This window comes from Panthera tigris, chromosome E2 (assembly GCF_018350195.1).
Source record: "Panthera tigris isolate Pti1 chromosome E2, P.tigris_Pti1_mat1.1, whole genome shotgun sequence".
Taxonomy (NCBI): domain Eukaryota; kingdom Metazoa; phylum Chordata; class Mammalia; order Carnivora; family Felidae; genus Panthera; species Panthera tigris.
Window position 1 is genome coordinate 47,105,228 of NC_056674.1, and position 16,682 is coordinate 47,121,909.

General features: G+C 40.4%; 1 protein-coding gene across 4 annotated transcripts in view; it reads right to left on the bottom strand.

Annotated features, from left to right (window-relative positions):
• Positions 1 to 16,596, bottom strand: part of IST1 (IST1 factor associated with ESCRT-III) — a 47,129-nt gene extending 30,533 nt beyond the window's left edge. The window contains exon 1 of one of the 4 annotated variants that reach the window (XM_042969756.1): positions 15,755 to 16,596. In XM_042969756.1, coding sequence (XP_042825690.1) covers positions 15,755 to 15,766 — 12 coding nt within the window. In that variant the 5' untranslated portion in view covers positions 15,767 to 16,596. Of the gene's footprint in view, positions 1 to 6,582; positions 6,658 to 6,762; positions 6,835 to 15,754 lie in introns of those variants that run through there. The other 3 variants (XM_042969755.1, XM_007074928.3, XM_007074927.3) reach the window with 3 other exon arrangements.
• Positions 16,597 to 16,682: the final 86 nt, after the last annotated feature.

A 16,682-nucleotide genomic window follows, 5' to 3' on the forward strand; every position in this document is an offset into this window, starting at 1 on the left:
TCAAAGCTTCAAAGGAAAGGCTGACTCTTGTTAGGGGCTAATATAGCCAGTGACTTTAAGTTGAAACCAATGCTCATTTACCATTCTAAAAATCCTAGGGCCCTTAAGAATTACACTAAATCTGGGGGCCTGGGTGGGTCAGTCAGTTGAGTATCTGACTTCAGCTCAGGTCATGATCTCATGGTTTGTGAGTTCGAGCCCCACATTGGGCTGTGTTGACAGCTCAGAGCCTGGAGTCTGCTTTGGGTTCTGTGTCCCTCCCTCGCTCATGCTGGTTGTCTTTATTTCTCTTTCTCTCTCTCTCTCTCTCTCTCTAAGATTAAATAAAACATTAAAAAAAAAATTATGCCAAATCTAGGGGAGCCTGGGTGGCCCAGGCAGTTACCCGCTTGACTTTGCCTCAGGTCATGATCTTGTGGTTTTTGAGTTTAAACCCCACATTGGGCTCTGTGCTGACAGCGCAGAGCCTGCTTGGGATTCTCTCTCTCTTTCTCTCTCTCTCAAAATTAAATAAAACTTGGAAAAAAACACAAAGAATTATGCTAAATCTACTCTACCTGTGCTCTATAAATGGAACAACAAAGCCTGGATGATAGCACATCTGTTTATAACATGGCTTATTAAATATTTTAAGCTCACCACTGAGACCTACTACTCAGAACAAAAAGATTCCTTTCAAACATGACTGTTCATTAACAACACACCTGGTCACCCAAGAACTCTGATAGAGATGTATGAGATTAATGTTTCCAATGCCTGCTAATACAACATCCATTCTGCAGCCCCTGGATCAAGGAGTAATTTCAACTTTCAAGTCTTATTACTATTTTCTTTAGTATTTAAAAAAAAATTTTTTTTAACGTTTATTTTTGAGAGAGAGAGACACAGAGTGCTAGTTGAAGAGGGGCAGAGAGAGGGAGACACAGAATCTGAAGTGGGCTCCAGGCTCTGAGCTGTCAGCACAGAGCCCAATGAGGGGCATGAACTCACAAACAGTGAGGTCACAACCTGAGCCAAAGTCGGTCGCTCAAATGACTGAGCCACCCAGGTGACCCTCAAATCTTATTATTTAAGAAATACATCTTACATGGCTAGAGCTGCCATAGAGAGTGACTCCCCTCATGGACTTGGGCAAAGTTAATCAAAAACCTTCTAGGAAGTATTCACCATCCTAGATGCCACTAAGAACATTTGATTTGTGATTCATGTCAAGAGGGTAAAATATCCATATTAACAGTAATTTGGAAAACACTGATTCTAAACTTTGACGGGTTTGAGACTTTAGTGGAGGAAGTAACTGCAAGTGTATAAAGAGCAAAACTAGTAAAATTAAAAGGGGAGCCTGAAGATGTGGCTGAATTGCTGCAATTTCATGATAAAAACTGATGAGAAGTTGTTTCTTTTTTTTTTAAGTTAATTTATTTATTTACTTAAGCAATTTCTACACTCAATGTGGGGCTCAAACTCAAGATCAAAAGACCAAGAGTCACATGCTCTTCTGACTGAGTCAGCCAGGTACCCCGAGACGTGATCCTCATAAACAAACCACGTTCTTTAGTGGTTTCTTGAGATGAATTCTACTCCTGGTGAAGACGCTGTGATTGTTGACATGACAACAAAGAATTTAGGATATTACATAAACTTAGTTGATAAAGCAGCAACAGGGTTTGAGAGGACTGACCCAAATTTTGAAAAAAACGGTCTATGGTGGGTAAAATATTATCAAACAGTATCATATGCTGAGAAATTGTTCATAAAAGGAAGTCAACTGATGCAAAAACAAAAAAACAAAAAAAAAAACACACCCAACTCCATTACTGTCTTAAAATTTTAAGAAATTGGGGCACCTGGGTGGCTCAGTCAGTTAAGCGTCCGACTTCAGCTCAGGTCACGATCTCGCGGTCCGCAAGTTCGAGCCCTGCGTTGGGCTCTGGGCTGATGGCTCAGAGCCTGGAGCCTGCTTCCGATTCTGTGTCTCCCTCTCTCTCTGCCCCTCCCCCGTTCATGCTGTGTCTCTCTCTGTCTCAAAAATAAATAAAACGTTAAAAAAAAATTTTTTTTTTCTAAATTTTAAGAAATTGCCGCAGCTTCAGCTTCACCTACATCAGTCAGCAGCCATCAACATGTAGGGAGGATCCTCCAGAAGTTACAGCTTGCTGAAAGTTAGCATTTTTTTAACTTTTTTTTTTTTTTTTTTTGCGAGAGAGGGCATGCACTTGCACGTGTGGGGGAGGAACAGAGGGAGAAAAGAGAGAATCCCATGCAGGCTCCATGACCAGTGCGGAGCTGCATGCAGGGCTCAATCTCACAACCATGAGATCATGACCTGAGCTGAAATCAAGAATTGATGCTTAACCAACTGAGCCACCCAGGTGCCCCAGCAATAAAATTTTTAATTAAAATATATTTTTTTAGACATAATGCTACTGTACACTTAAAAGACTACAATATAAACATTAACTATTATATGTACTATGAAAACAAAAAAACTGATTTGTCTCACTTCACTGTGGTGGTCTAGAACGGAACCCACAATATCTCCAGGGAAGGCATGTACTGATCTACTAATATTTTTATTAGTGTAACACCACTATGTCACACATTGGTTCTTCCCAAATCCTCACTTTATCCCAATTCTTAACTCTGGAACAACAAATCCATCTAGTCCCTCTTTTATCATTCAGTTCCGGAAGCCTTTTAAAGGAAAATCTCTTACAAATCAAAACCACAATGAGATACCACCTCACACCTGTCAGAATGGCTAACATAAACAACTCAGGCAACAACAGATGTTGGCAAGGATGTAGAGGAAGAAGATCTCTTTTGCCCTGTGGGTGGAAATGCAAACTGGTGCAGCCACTCTGGAAAACAGTGTGGAGGTTCCTCAAAAAATTAAAAATAGAACTACCCTACGACCCAGCAATTGCACTACTAGGTATTTATCCAAGCATAGGTGTGCTGTTTTGAAGGGGCACATGCACCCCAACTTTTATAGCAGCGCTATCAACAATAGCCAAAGTATGGAAAGCACCCAAATGTCCATCAATAGATGAATGGATAAAGAAGATGTGGTATATATATATATATATATATACACAATGGAGTATTACTCGGCACTCAAAAAAGAACAAAATCTTGCCATTTGCAACTAGATGGAACTGGATGGAACTAGAGGGTATTATGCCAGGTGAAATTAGAGAAAGACAAATATCATATGAGGACTTTAAGACACAGAACAGATGAACATAAGGGAAGGAAAGCAAAAATAATATAACAGGGAGGGGGACAAAACATAAGAGACTCTTAAACATGGAGAACAAACAGAGGGTTACTGGAGGGGATGTGGGAGGGGGGATGGGCTAAATGGGTAAGGGGCATTAAGGAATCTCCTCCTGAAATCATTGTTGCACTATATGCTAACTTGGATGTAACTTAAAAAATAAATAAAAATAAGCAGAAATATGTAACAAGAACTTAAAAAAATGAAAATGAGTCAAAGTAAATAAAGGATAATCTCTTCATTCTGAAAAGGGGAAGGTGTAAAACCATGGATTGAGTCATTCCTCATGTTGTTTGGAGGATAAAGGTGAGACTGCTGCAGTTCACACCTGCTGCCCCAAATCATGAAGCTGCCCAAAGGTAGTAATCCTGAAAGCTCTATTGAAGTAGCTAAAAAGAGCAAAAAAGATCCTGAATTTCTAAAGGACCAGCTTTAGAGTATGTAGCTCCAAAAGTGCAGTGGGTAAGGGAGGAAGTAGAGTGAATAGTGGGCTAGAATGGTATTATGCAATATAAAAAAAAGTTTTTATATTTGAACTGTATTATTTTACTTATCTTGAATATTTCTTCCTTATAAAATAAATGATATGAACAGATTTAGGTATGACCGCTGTATTCCAGCTATGAAGATGTCACATTAAAGTACAAACAAGCTAGAAGGCATTTCCAAGTTAATATAGTCCAATCCTTAAAACCTTTCATTTAGAGAATGCCAACTTTACTATATTTTCACACAGTAAACTGTTACCTAATCTCACTGACCAAAACAAACAAAAACTTCACTGACCAAATTAATCAAGATTAAAAAATTAATAAAATAAAGGGCCACAAGACCTGTAGCATCATGTGTAACTCACAAGAAATGTATAGGCTACAGAATTCAGAGACCATCAAGATTTTCTGGAAGAAGCTATAAATACTGAAATATGTAGGCATTATTAAAGTGTTTTTTATCTTGTTTCTCAATGAAATTAGTATTTAAAAAAAAATCACAAAAAATTCAGTGGGTGTACATTTTACCAAGTTTTTCCTCATACTGTTACAAACCTGTAATCATGCACTCTGACACTACTGAATCTTTTTATCAAGTGACACAGAATCTGTTACAGTGTTTGTAACTTTATTTTAATGGCTGCCTAATATTCCAATGAGTAATAATTTCTAAATTATTTCCCTTTCTGACATTTGTCATATAATGCTGAAATTAGTATTCATGTGCATACTACTTTTCCTGTATTTGAAATTTCATTAGACTATAATTTCTAGCTTTATTTTTTAAATCAGCATCGACTGCATACAGCTGGGACTTGATTCTAACTTTAAAGGAATGAGAACTTGGGGTGCCTGGGTGGCGCAGTTGGTTAAGCGTCTGACTCTTGATCTCGGCCCAGGTCATGATCTCAGTTGGTGAGTTTGAGCCCCGCATCAGGCTCTGTGCTGACGGTGCAGAGCCTGCTTGGGATTCTGTCTCTCCCTCTCTCTGTCCCTCCCCTGCTTGTGCTCTCTCTCTCTCTCAAAATAAATAAATAAACTTAATAAAAATTAAAAAAAAAAAAAAAAAAAGGAATGAGAACTTAAGCAGACTAGAGTTGGGGATTCTGGAGGGTCCTGATCACTTAGAAGCCCAGAGGCACAGGAAGAGAATAAAAACAAGTAATTTGGACAAAACAGTAACACTAGTTTAAAAATGAGAGCATTTAAGAAACTAGGTGACTTTAGGACTGCCCAGGTGGCTCAGTCTGTTAAGTGTCCAACTCTTGATCTCAGCTCAGGTCATGATCTCAAGAGTTCCAGAGACGGAGTCCCAAGTCGGGCTCTGCACTGACAGCACAGAGTCTGCTTGGGATTCTCTCTCTGCCCCTCCCTTGCTCTCACTCTCTCCCTCTCTCTCTCAAAATGAAGTTAAAAAAAAAGCAAACTAGGTGACTTCGAAATGCAATACTAACACTAAATTTTCAAAACACTCCTTTCTCTTCTAACAAAAGGATACTACCAAGTCTTCCTATCCCAGAAGATGTAATTCTGAGGAAGCTGTAAAAAAATTTCCCAGGGCACCTGGGTGTCTCAGTTAAGCCTCCGCCTACAGATTTCCGCTCAGGTCATGATCTCAAGGTTCCTGAGATGGAGCCCTTCTTGGGCTGTGCACAGACAGCACAGAGCCTACTTGGGATTCTCTCCCTCTCTCTCTTCCCCTACCCCACTGGCGTGCTCTCAAAATAAACATTTTAAAAAAAGAAAATTTCCCATGGACAACTGGAGTGTAGGTAGTCAATAAACTTCTACATGTTTACGCGCACACACATATCTCAACCACTATTTTGTTAACATACACAAGGAGGGACACAAACAAAACAAAATTGGCTCTGAATTGATCGCTGAAGTTGGAAGAGGAGGGAATTCATTATACTGTCTACATTTGTCTGCCTGAAATTTTAATGAAAACTTAAAAATATATATGCATAATAGAGAAAACTACAAGTCCCCAAAAAGTTACTTATGACCGGCTTTTGTTTTTTATTTTACTGCAACAGAAAATGAAAGTGGTTGTCTTTCCTACTGTCTAATTGTAAACGGACCCTCCATGGATCCCTATCCTTGCAGAAGTTTACGCTGCTGGAGTTTTCAAATCCTCAACTCCGGCACCCCGGAGGAGGAGCGCTGAGAACACAAAGAGGAGAGAGACAAGGACAGGGCCTCAGGCTTCTCACAAGGTCTCTCATAACACACGTAGGGGTCTGCGAAAAGGGGCGAAGACCGCTGCTTGCTCAAAACAGAAAAAGGCCATTTTCTCTGGCCAAAGGGGGCCCAAGTCCAGGGCCCCCACCCCCCCCCAACAGGCACCACCTCAGGGGGCCGCCCCGCCAGGTGGAGGCGATCAGACTGTCGCGCACACCGGAGACACCGACCTTCCCGAAGTCTCTCTGAACCAGTGGAAACGGCACAGGGGTGTCACCGAAACCGCAGAACGAGCCCTGTCACTATCGGGAGACAGAGCCGAGGCCGTGGCGTTTCCGCCTCGAGGCAGGAATGACAACGGGAAAGTTTCGCCGCTTCAAGTAACCAAGACCAGCGGTCTCCCGAGCTGCTCGAGGCCCTGCCACGCCCCCAACCCCGGCCTCCATTAGGCCTCCCGCACCGCGGACTCTCGGGCCTGACCTCGGGCCTGACCCCCAAACCCAGGATCCTTCCCTTTCTCAACTGCCACCTGGGGGTCGTCTGAACCCCAGATTTGGGACTTCCAAATACGGAGCGCAGTGGGAGAAGGAAAACAAAGACCCTTGACGCTGAGACTGCCACACTCACCTGGCTGAATCCAGGTGCAAAAACGGCTGAGACAGACTTAGCACTCAAACACCAGCATCCAAAATGGCGGGTCCCTCAGCCTCAGCACAAGCAAGCGCGGGCGGAGGAATCTGCGAGGCCAAGCTAGCCACGCCCCCCTTTCCAGGGATTGGCTGCGTTCCCGCCCCGCCCGGAACTCACGTTCGGAGGGACTGGGAAGCTCCCTCATTGAGCTCCCTCCGGAGCCGGTGCAATGGGGACTACTTCCCGCGGCGGAGGCATGGGTGGTGACGCGTTCAGACTTCACGCCATCTGCATTAGCGTTCTCCGGTAGAGGCGCGTCCTGGGTATCGCATAGCTTGACCTGGGCGCAGGGAGGCAGGAGGGAGTGGTTTGTTCACCTGCTTTGTGCTCAATTCCTTTTTCCGCATTGTTCCATTCCCTCGAAAAATCCGCTCCAGCACTACCTTTTAAACACCCAGTGTTACTCCTAGAGATTTGCTCCGGTGCCTCGCTCAACTCCAGTGGCCCTGAGGGCTTTCCCTGGTGTCCGTTTCTTTCCTCCGGCGGCAATGACTGAGCAGGTTTCCACCCTTTAAAGGCTTTTTATCCGACCCTTCACCCTATTCCCTTAGTTGCCCACCATCACTCCATCGATCCCCTCCAATAGTCTTGCCCCCTTTTAAAACCAAGTCTCATTGCTATTTTAACCAGACTCTCTAGCCTGTATTATATAATTCACTAGTATGTTTCCTCAACACCACGTTCTCCAGAAACTTACCATATCTCTGTATTCAGAGGAAACTTGGATATAGTTGTCTTTGTTTTCCACTTGAAAACTATTCTCTGCTTACTATTGGAAGGGGCTTCTTAGGCTCTTGGCTTCTAGAAGGAGGTAACCCTGCCCCCTGCCGTAAAGGCTTCATCTACCGGGATCAACACTGGTTTGCTAAATTATAATGCGGTCATATGACAAGGATGGATGGACTATGCGTAACAGTATGAGGTTTTTATGAATTTAGATATACTGTTTTTATAACCACTTGCAGTATTTCTAAATAAAACCGGTTCCAGAGCCTCAAAATACAGTGTTTGGTTCTTTTAAAATGTGTGGGGTTTTTTCCTCTGTAAATGCATGCAAATATAATTCAGCCCGTTGTGCAATAAGGTAATGGCATCTAAAAAAAATAGAAGTGAAGGCAGATTGCTTGAATTTAAAAAGCCTTGGAGACACTGCAATCAAATGGAATGTGTGTGGATCTTGTTTAATGATTCAAACAAGCCAACTATAAAAGACATTTTGAGACAATCAGGGAAATTACTTTATGGACGAAGTATTACAAGATACTAACTAACCAAAGAGTTGTTCTTTTATAAGCATGAAAATGGCATTGAGATTTTGTAAGAAAATGTCTTTTTTAAATTTTTTAAGAAACGAATACTTTGCAAAGGGGTAAAATGGCACAAAAATCTTGATAATTGTTTAATTGGATGAGAGTTACTGTACAATTATCTCTACCCTTAAGCATGTCTTCAAATGTTCATAGTCAATAAGTCAAAAGGTGAAAGCAGCCCAACTACATGGTGCAAAGACTGGATAAATAAAATGTGGTACATACACGCAATGGAATATTATGCAGCCTAAGAAGGAAGGAAATTTTGACACATCATCTACAACATGGATGAACCTTAAAGACATTCTAGTATGGGAAATAAGCCAGTCACAAAAGGACATACACCGTGTAGTTCCATCTATATGAGGTACCTAAAGAGGTCAAATTCAGACAGGGAGAAAGTAGAAATTCAGAGAGGGAGAAAGCAGAATAATGACTACCAGGGGCTAGAGGGAGGGGAAAGTGGGAATTATTGTTAAATAAGCACAGAGTTTCAGTTTGGCAAAACAAAAGTTCTGGAGGTGGATGGGGGTGATGGCTATGATTATGTGAATGTACTTAATGCCACTGAACTGTACAATTAAAAATGGTTAAAATGCTAACTTTTAGGAGTGCCTGGGTGGCTCAGTCGGTTAATGAGTTTGAGCTCTGCATTAGGCTCTGTGCTGACAGCTCAGAGCCTGGAGCCTGCTTCAGATTCTCTGTCTCCCTCTCTCTCTCTACCCTCCCCCTTGCGTGCTCTTCCTCTCTCTTTCTCTCAAATATAAATAAACATTTTTTTTTAATTTTAATGCTAACTTTTAGATTATGTATATTTTACCACAATAAAAAAACAGTTCATAACAAATTAAAAACAAATGTTTTTAATGTTTACTTACATTCAAGAGAGAGAGACACACACAGTGCGAGCAGGGGAGGGGCAGAGATACGAAGACAGAATCCAAAGCAGGCTCCAAGCTCTGAGCTGTCAGCTGTCAGCCCCAACGTGGGGCTCGAACCCATGAGCCATGAGATCATGACCTGAGCAGAAGTGGACGCTTAAGGAACCGAGCCACCCAGGCGCCCCCTAACAAAGTTTTTTAAACTAAGTCTATGTCATGAAGGGGATTAAATAAACAGCATATATACTAATCATTTAAATGGAAAATGTGGAATCTTCTACCAGAAAACTGGCTCTAGATTAAAAGGGACTAATGAGACATAATAACCAAATAAAATACATAAAATTCAATTGGATCCTGGTTAAAAAAAGGAAAGATACTGGGGGAACAACTTAAGAAATTCAAATGTGTGTTTAATATTAGACATTATGAAATTATTGTTAATTTTCATAAGCATAATCATTGTTTCATAAGTGTAATCACAGTGTAGGAGAATCCCCTTATTCTTAGGAGATGTATGTTGAACTATGTAAAAGTGAAGGATCATGTTGTCTGCAACTTACTTTCAAAGTGTTCAGAAAACAAAAAGTGTGTGTGTTTATACTAGGCTATTATATATCTCCATGGGAAGTAGTAGTTTCCCCCCCAGAAACTACCAGATTAAACCAAGTTTCCAGCAATAAATATATTATGATTCTGTTCTGCATTTAGTTTAAAAGCAGGATAAAGGGGACTGAATTTAATACCTTCTTTTTTTGAAAGTAAAAATATGTTTGTTTTTACTAATTTGAAACTATATGTGTGGGGTTTAATGAAAGACTCCTCATGCCATTATTAATTTTTTGGAATACATTATTTAAAATTTTGTTATTATTTTAAATTTAACACAAATAATAATATGCAAACTGTCAGTAAACCTGCTTTTTATACTTAATATATCCTGTATATCATTTTTTAAAGATTTTTTTTAAATGAGAGACAGAGTGCAAGTGGGGGAGGAACAGAGAGAAAGGGAGACACAGAATCCAAAGCAGGCTCCAGGCTCTGAGCTGTCAGCATAGAGCCCAACACAGGGCTCGAACCCACCACCCATGAGTTCATGACCTGAGCCAAAGTCAGACACTTAAAGTTTTTATTTAAGTAATCTCTACAGGGACGCCTGGGTGGCTCAGTCAGTTAAGTGTCTGACTCTTGACTTTGGCTCAGGTCATGATCTCATGGTCATAGGACTGAGTCCTGCATTGGGTTCCACACTGAGCATGAAGCCTGCTTGGGATTCTCTCTCTTCCTCCCTCTCGCTGCCCCTCCCACCCTCTCAAAATAAGTAAATAAACATTAAAAAAAAAAAAAAGTAATCTCTACACCCAACATGGAACTAGAACTTAAGAGTCCCATACTGTATCAACTGAGCCAGCCACACACTCCATTCTGCATATCTTTTCCTGTCAATACATATAGATCCATCTTTAACAATGGAAGCAGGTACACCATTATTTAGCCAATCATCTCTTATTGATACTTAGGCTGATTCCAGTAATGTTCTGTAATGTACTATAATGAATATTGTTCTAAATATATATATGAATACTTTCAGACTATTTTTCCTCAGACTATTTATTCAAGACAGATTCCCATAAGTGGTAATGCTAGGTCAAAGGGTATGCATATTTAAATTTTTGATGCCCACGTTATGGGCTGAACTGTGTCCCCACCCCCCTCCAAATTCGTATGTTGAGATACTAACACCCAGTATCTCAGAATGTGACCTTACTTGGAGACTGGGTCTTTACAGAGGTAGTCAAATTAAAATGAGGTCCTTCGAGACAGCCCTACTCCAATATGACTTGTGTCCCATAAAAAGGTGAAATTTGGAGATAGACACACATGCAGGGAGAACACCAAGTGAAGATGAAGGGAAAAGCAAAGCATCTACAAACTGAGAAACACCAAAGATTGCCAACAAACCACCAGAAGCTTTCAGGAGAGGCCTGGAACCAATTCTTCCTAATAGCTCTCAGAAGGAACTAACCCTATTAATACCCTGATGTAGAACTTCTAGCCTCCAGAATCATGAGACAATAAATTCCTGTTGTTTAAGCCACCCAGTTTGTGGGACTTTGTTAAAGCAGCCCTAGCAAACTAGTACAACCTGTTACCAGACAGTTCTCCCAGAAGGTTCTATAATTTTATCCTCCTAGTAATAGTATATGTGCATGCCCATTTCCTCATACTCCCCAACTGTGGGCATTGTCAATCTTTCTAATCTTTTTGAAACTAATAAATTATTTTAAGTTGCATATCTTTGAACATTAGTAAGATTGACTAGCTTGTAAATAGTGTGCTCATTATAGGTTTTGCCCATTTTCCTAATGGTGCAAATAAACTTTTAAAATAAATTTTTTTACGGTAATGCATAAACAGCAATACACACACACACACACACACACACACACACACACACACACACAGCTGAAAAAGATTTACAGTAAACACTAAATCTCCTTCCTTTGCCCCTTAGTCTTTTAGTCCCTCACCCTAGAAATAGAAGAACTGTTGTTACCAGATTCTGGTGCCTTAGAGCAAGTTACTTAATCTCTCTGTGCCTCAGTTTCCTCATCTGTAAAATGGGAATACCACCACCTACCTTAATAAAATTGTTTTAAATGTGCTAATTACAAAAAGCTCTTAGAACGGTGTATTAAACAGATAATGTTTAATGCTTTCAAAATCCTTCCAGTGATATGGGCACATAAAACTATATAAATATATATGCCTTTCTTCTACACATGTACTACTAGCATACTATTTATGGTAACCTATAACTTGTACTGCAACATACATTAAGATATACATCTTGGAGGCACACCTGGGTGGCTCAGTCAGTTAAGCGTTTGACTTCGGCTCAGGTCATGATCTTGAGGTTTGTGAGTTAGAGCCCTGCATCGGGCTCTGTGCGGACAGCTCGGAGCCTGGAGCCTGCTTCCAATTCTGTGTCTCCCTCTCTCTCTGTGCCCCTCTCCACCTACACTCTGTCTCTCTCTCTCTCTCTCTCTCTCTCTCTCTCAAAAATAAATAAAAATAAAGAGAAATTTTAAGATATATATCTTGGAGATTGTTCCATATCAGCAGTTTTCAATAATTCTCATTCTTTTAAAGGGCTGAATAATATTCCAATATATACATATACTATAATTTTTTAACACTGTTCTATTGATGTGAATTTAGATTATTTCCAATATTTTGCCTCTGTAAACAATGCTGCAATGACTAGATATTGGCCTGCATGGATTGTATTTATTAGGTAAATTCCCGGAAGCAGAACTGGATCAAGGGTAGGTATATTTTTAATGTTAATAGATATTGCCAAATCACCCTTGAAAGAGGTAGTTCAATTTACATTGCCACCAATGTATGAGAGTTTCTATTTCCCCATGCCCTCAGTAGCATAGTGTGTTTGGAAAACTTTCGGAATAGTTGACATTATTGCAACTTTGTTCAAAACATGAAAGTAAATATCTGTGGAAAGTGTCATTGAGCCCATGTCTTGCTAAAACCTTCTCCAAATGGTCAATAATAAGCATGTATAAGAAGGTGGTCAACATCTTTAGCCATCAGGGAAAGGTAAATCAAAACCACAATGAGATATTACTTCATACCCCTACAATGGCTATAGTGAAAAAGAAAAATAGTAACAAGTATAGTCTAGGATGTGGATAAATTGGAACCCACCTACATTGCTGGTAGGAATATAAAATGATGCAGGCACTTTGGGAAACAATTTGGCAGCTCCTCAAAAAAGTTAAACATAGAGTTACCATATGACCCAGCAATTTCACTCCTAGGTATATACCTAAGAGAATTGAAAACGTATGTTCATACAAAAATTATACACAAATGTTCACAGCAACATTTTTTAAAATAGCCTGAAAGTGGAAACAACACAAATATCCATCAACTGGTAAATGGAAATAAAATGTATTACATCCATACACTGTCATATTATTTGGCCATAAAAAGAAATAAAGTATTGGGGCATCTGGCTGGCTCAGTTTGTAGAGCATGTGACCCTTGATCATGGTTATGAGTTAGACCCCAAATGTCATGAGTTAGAACCCATATTAGGGGTAGAATTTACTCAAAAAATTTTTAAAAAATAAAAAAAGGAATGAAGTACTGACACATACTATAACATGAATAAACCTTGAAAACATTCTGCTAAGGGAAAGGAACAGACACAAAAGGCCCCATATTGTATGATTCCATTTATGTGAAACATCCAGAATAGGCAAATCCACAGAGACAGAAAGTAGATGAGTGGTTGCCAAGGGATATGGGGGAGGGGCGGAGGAAAAGTGGGAATGACTACTAATGAGTATGGAGTTTCTTTTTGGGGCAATGAAAATGTTTTGGAATTAGATAATGGTGATGTTGCACAACCTTGTGAATATACTAAAAACCAGTGAAATACACACTCTAAACGTGTGCAGTTCAGGGACTCCTGCCTGCCTCAGCTGGTAGAGCAGACTTTTTGATCTCGGGGTTGTAAGTTTGAGCCCCATGTTGGGTGAGGGATTACTTAAAAATAAAATCTTTACTCCCTCTCAAAAAGTGTGAATTTCATGGTATGTGAATTATATCTTAATAAAATTTTCCATCTTAATAAGTTTTTAAATGAATTTTTAAAATTATCTTACCAACGCAGTTGTAATGTAAAGCCCTAACAAGGTCATTGTAGAAGCCCGTAAATATAAAACAGATTAGGAAGCTATTTCAAGGAAAAGTTTATAGGGTTGAAATGGCAAAAGAATAGCACAGCTCTGTGAGTTGATTGGGAAAGTAGAAATAAAAAATGAAGCCGAAAATGATCAATGAAAAAGTCTTCTAGATACACAAATTTAGGTGAGAACAGAGGAAAAAGAAACTAATTCCTTATTTAGTAATTTTTCCCTTATTTGATTATAACCCTGAGTCACACCACATCGGAGACACAGGGGGGTTATAAGAATAGCATTATGATCCTATTTTATTTGCAGCTCAAGGAATCAGAACAAGCTTCCCAGCTTCACATACTAACTTAATGATGAGGCCAAGAAATTTCACTGGAGACTTTCTCCTAATGTTTTATCTCCTTGCTTTTTTCATGTTGAAAACATCATCTATGTTGTGGCACCTGGGTGGCTCAGTGGGTTAAGCTTCCGACTCTTGATTTCAGCTCAGGTCATGAGCTCACATCCATGGGATTGAGCCCTGCATTGAGGAGCTATCAGCATAGAGCCTGCTTGGGATTCTCTCTCTCTATGCCCCTCCCTGCTCTCTCTCTCACTTTCACTCAAAATAAATATTTTTAAAGTTTATTTATTTATTTTGAGAGAGAGCGAGAGAGAGAGAGCATAAGTCAGGGAGGAGCGGAGAGAAAGAGGGACAGAGAAGGAGAATCACAAGCAGACTTTGCATTGTCAGTGTGGAGCCCCATGTAGGGGGCTCAAACTCACAAATGCAAGGTCATGACCTGAAGCAAAGTCAGGTGCTTAACCAACTGAGCCACCCAGGTACCCCAATAAGCATTTTATTAAAAAACATTTTTTAATAAACATTTTTTAAAAGAAAATATCATCTATGTCAACTTTAGAGTGACATAATAAAGCTATATTTGCATCTCTCAGTCTCAGCTCATTAGGAATTACTGTTAAGTATAAAAGCCAGTGTATATTCCAGCTTGCATTCTTTTTTTCCTCAAGTTTTTATTTAAATTCTAATTAGTGCACATGTTAGTTTCAGGTGTAGAATTTAGTGCTTCAACACTTACATACAACATCTGGTGCTCATCACAAGTGCCCTCCTTAATACCCATCACCTATTTCACCTATCCCTTCACCCACCTCTCCTCCAGTAACCATCAGTTTCTTCTCTACATAGTTAAGAGTCTGTTTTATGCTTTGTCTCTCTCCTCCCCATGTTTATTTGTTTTGTTTCTTAAATTCTACATGAGAATGAAATCATATGGTATTTGTCTTTCTCTGACTTATTTCACTTACCCTAATACTCTCTAGCTCCATCAATGTCATTGCAAATGGCAAGATTTCATTATTTTTTGATGGCTGAGTAATATTCCAGTGTGTGTGTGTATATATCTTCTTTATCCATTCATTAGTCAATGGTCATTTGGGCTCTTTCCATAATTTGGCCATTGTTGATAATGCTCCTAAAAACATTGGGATGCATATATTTCTTTGAATTAATATTTTTGTAACCCTTGGGTAAATACCTAGTAGTGCAATTTATTCCAGTTTGCACTTTTTTTTTTTTTTTTGAGAGAGAGAGAAGGAGGGGAGGGGCAAAGAGAGAATCTCAAGCAGGTTCTGTGCTGTCAGCTCAGAGTCCAATGCAGGGCTTGAACTCATGAACGGTGAGATCATGACCTGAGCTGAAATCAGGAGTCAGATGCTTGACCAACTGAGCCACCCAGGCATTCCTTCAGCTTGCATTCTGATATGAAACTGTCTAAAAACCTTCTAGTTAGATGAGAATATTCCATTTTCTGGCTACTTAGGAATTAAAATGTCTCCTTAAATGAAATTAAAGAATAATTTCTACTTAAATATCCCAGCCACAATAAATGAATGAATGAAACTATTTACTACACACTTGTGAAGTACGAAGTTCTTTCAATACAGCCATTCTCTCACATTAAACACAAGATGCAGACAATGATATCATCTCACTGGAGATTTATGGGAAGAACATTTTGCAAGAGTCCTTTATGCAAATACCAGGCCTTGTTGCTTTAAAAACATTAGCTCTGCTGCCTTCCTGGGGCCAGGAAGCACAAGAACTACTTACACAATACTTTCAAATCTTCATTTTACTTAATCCTATGATTACAACAACCCTATGAGAATAGAGGTTAGGAATTATTACCTTATTATCCATTTTACATTTCAGGAAGCAGAGGTTCAGAATAGGGACTTGTCCAAAGCCACCAGGCTGGTCAGTGGCAGAGCTGGGACTCCAGGCTAGATCTGCTCTTACCAGATCCCATCTGCTTTTCACCGCATTCCCTACTTCAAGTAAGCTCTGTCAGAGGCAAGCTTAGGCGTTCTACAAGAAGACAGAATAAGAGGAAGGAAACAAAGTAGTGAAGAAGCAGGGATGATGACAAGGGAAGGAGGTGTCTTATTAGGAAGTGAATCTAACCACTTTCTATTGCCTCAAATGCCCCTTAAGTGGTAACAGTGCCAAAGTTACTCTATTCTATATCCTGTGCTATTCTATATCCTATGCCCCTAGGTCTACAGCTACTGTTATTTTACTAGTTAAGAAGCATGTTGGAGACTTAAATGCCTAAAATAAATCTAAAGATTTTCCTGAAGTCTAAAGGTTTTTCTCCTCTGAAGTTCGGACAGCAGAACGTGGCCCCCCCTACAAAGGCCTGTGGCCCCTAGGTCTGGGTACACATTAAATGTCTAGGCGGACGAAGAAACCGTGAAGCGTCGGGGAAAGCAAGAGAAGAGGGTTTGGGTTGGGGGAGAGACTAAGGTTGGGCTAAGCAGAGGGGGAGCCTGCGGTGGAGCTGTGGTTGGGGGATGTGGGTTTTGTGGCTGAACTCAAAGGTGAGGTAAGAAACCAGGATCGGAGCTGACTGTCAGGGTGGAGTTCACAGGTCCAGGAAAGGTTAGGTTGCTGGGGGGTGCTGACGGGGCTGAAGAAAGACCAAAGAGGGGGCGAGGCTGGGTGGTCTCCGGGGCGCCAGGATGGAGGCGAGGCCCCCCTCCAAAGTCTGTGATTGGATGCTCCTTTAGTCCCGCCTCTCCAGACCCCCCGCTCCTCAAGCCCCGCCCACACCGCC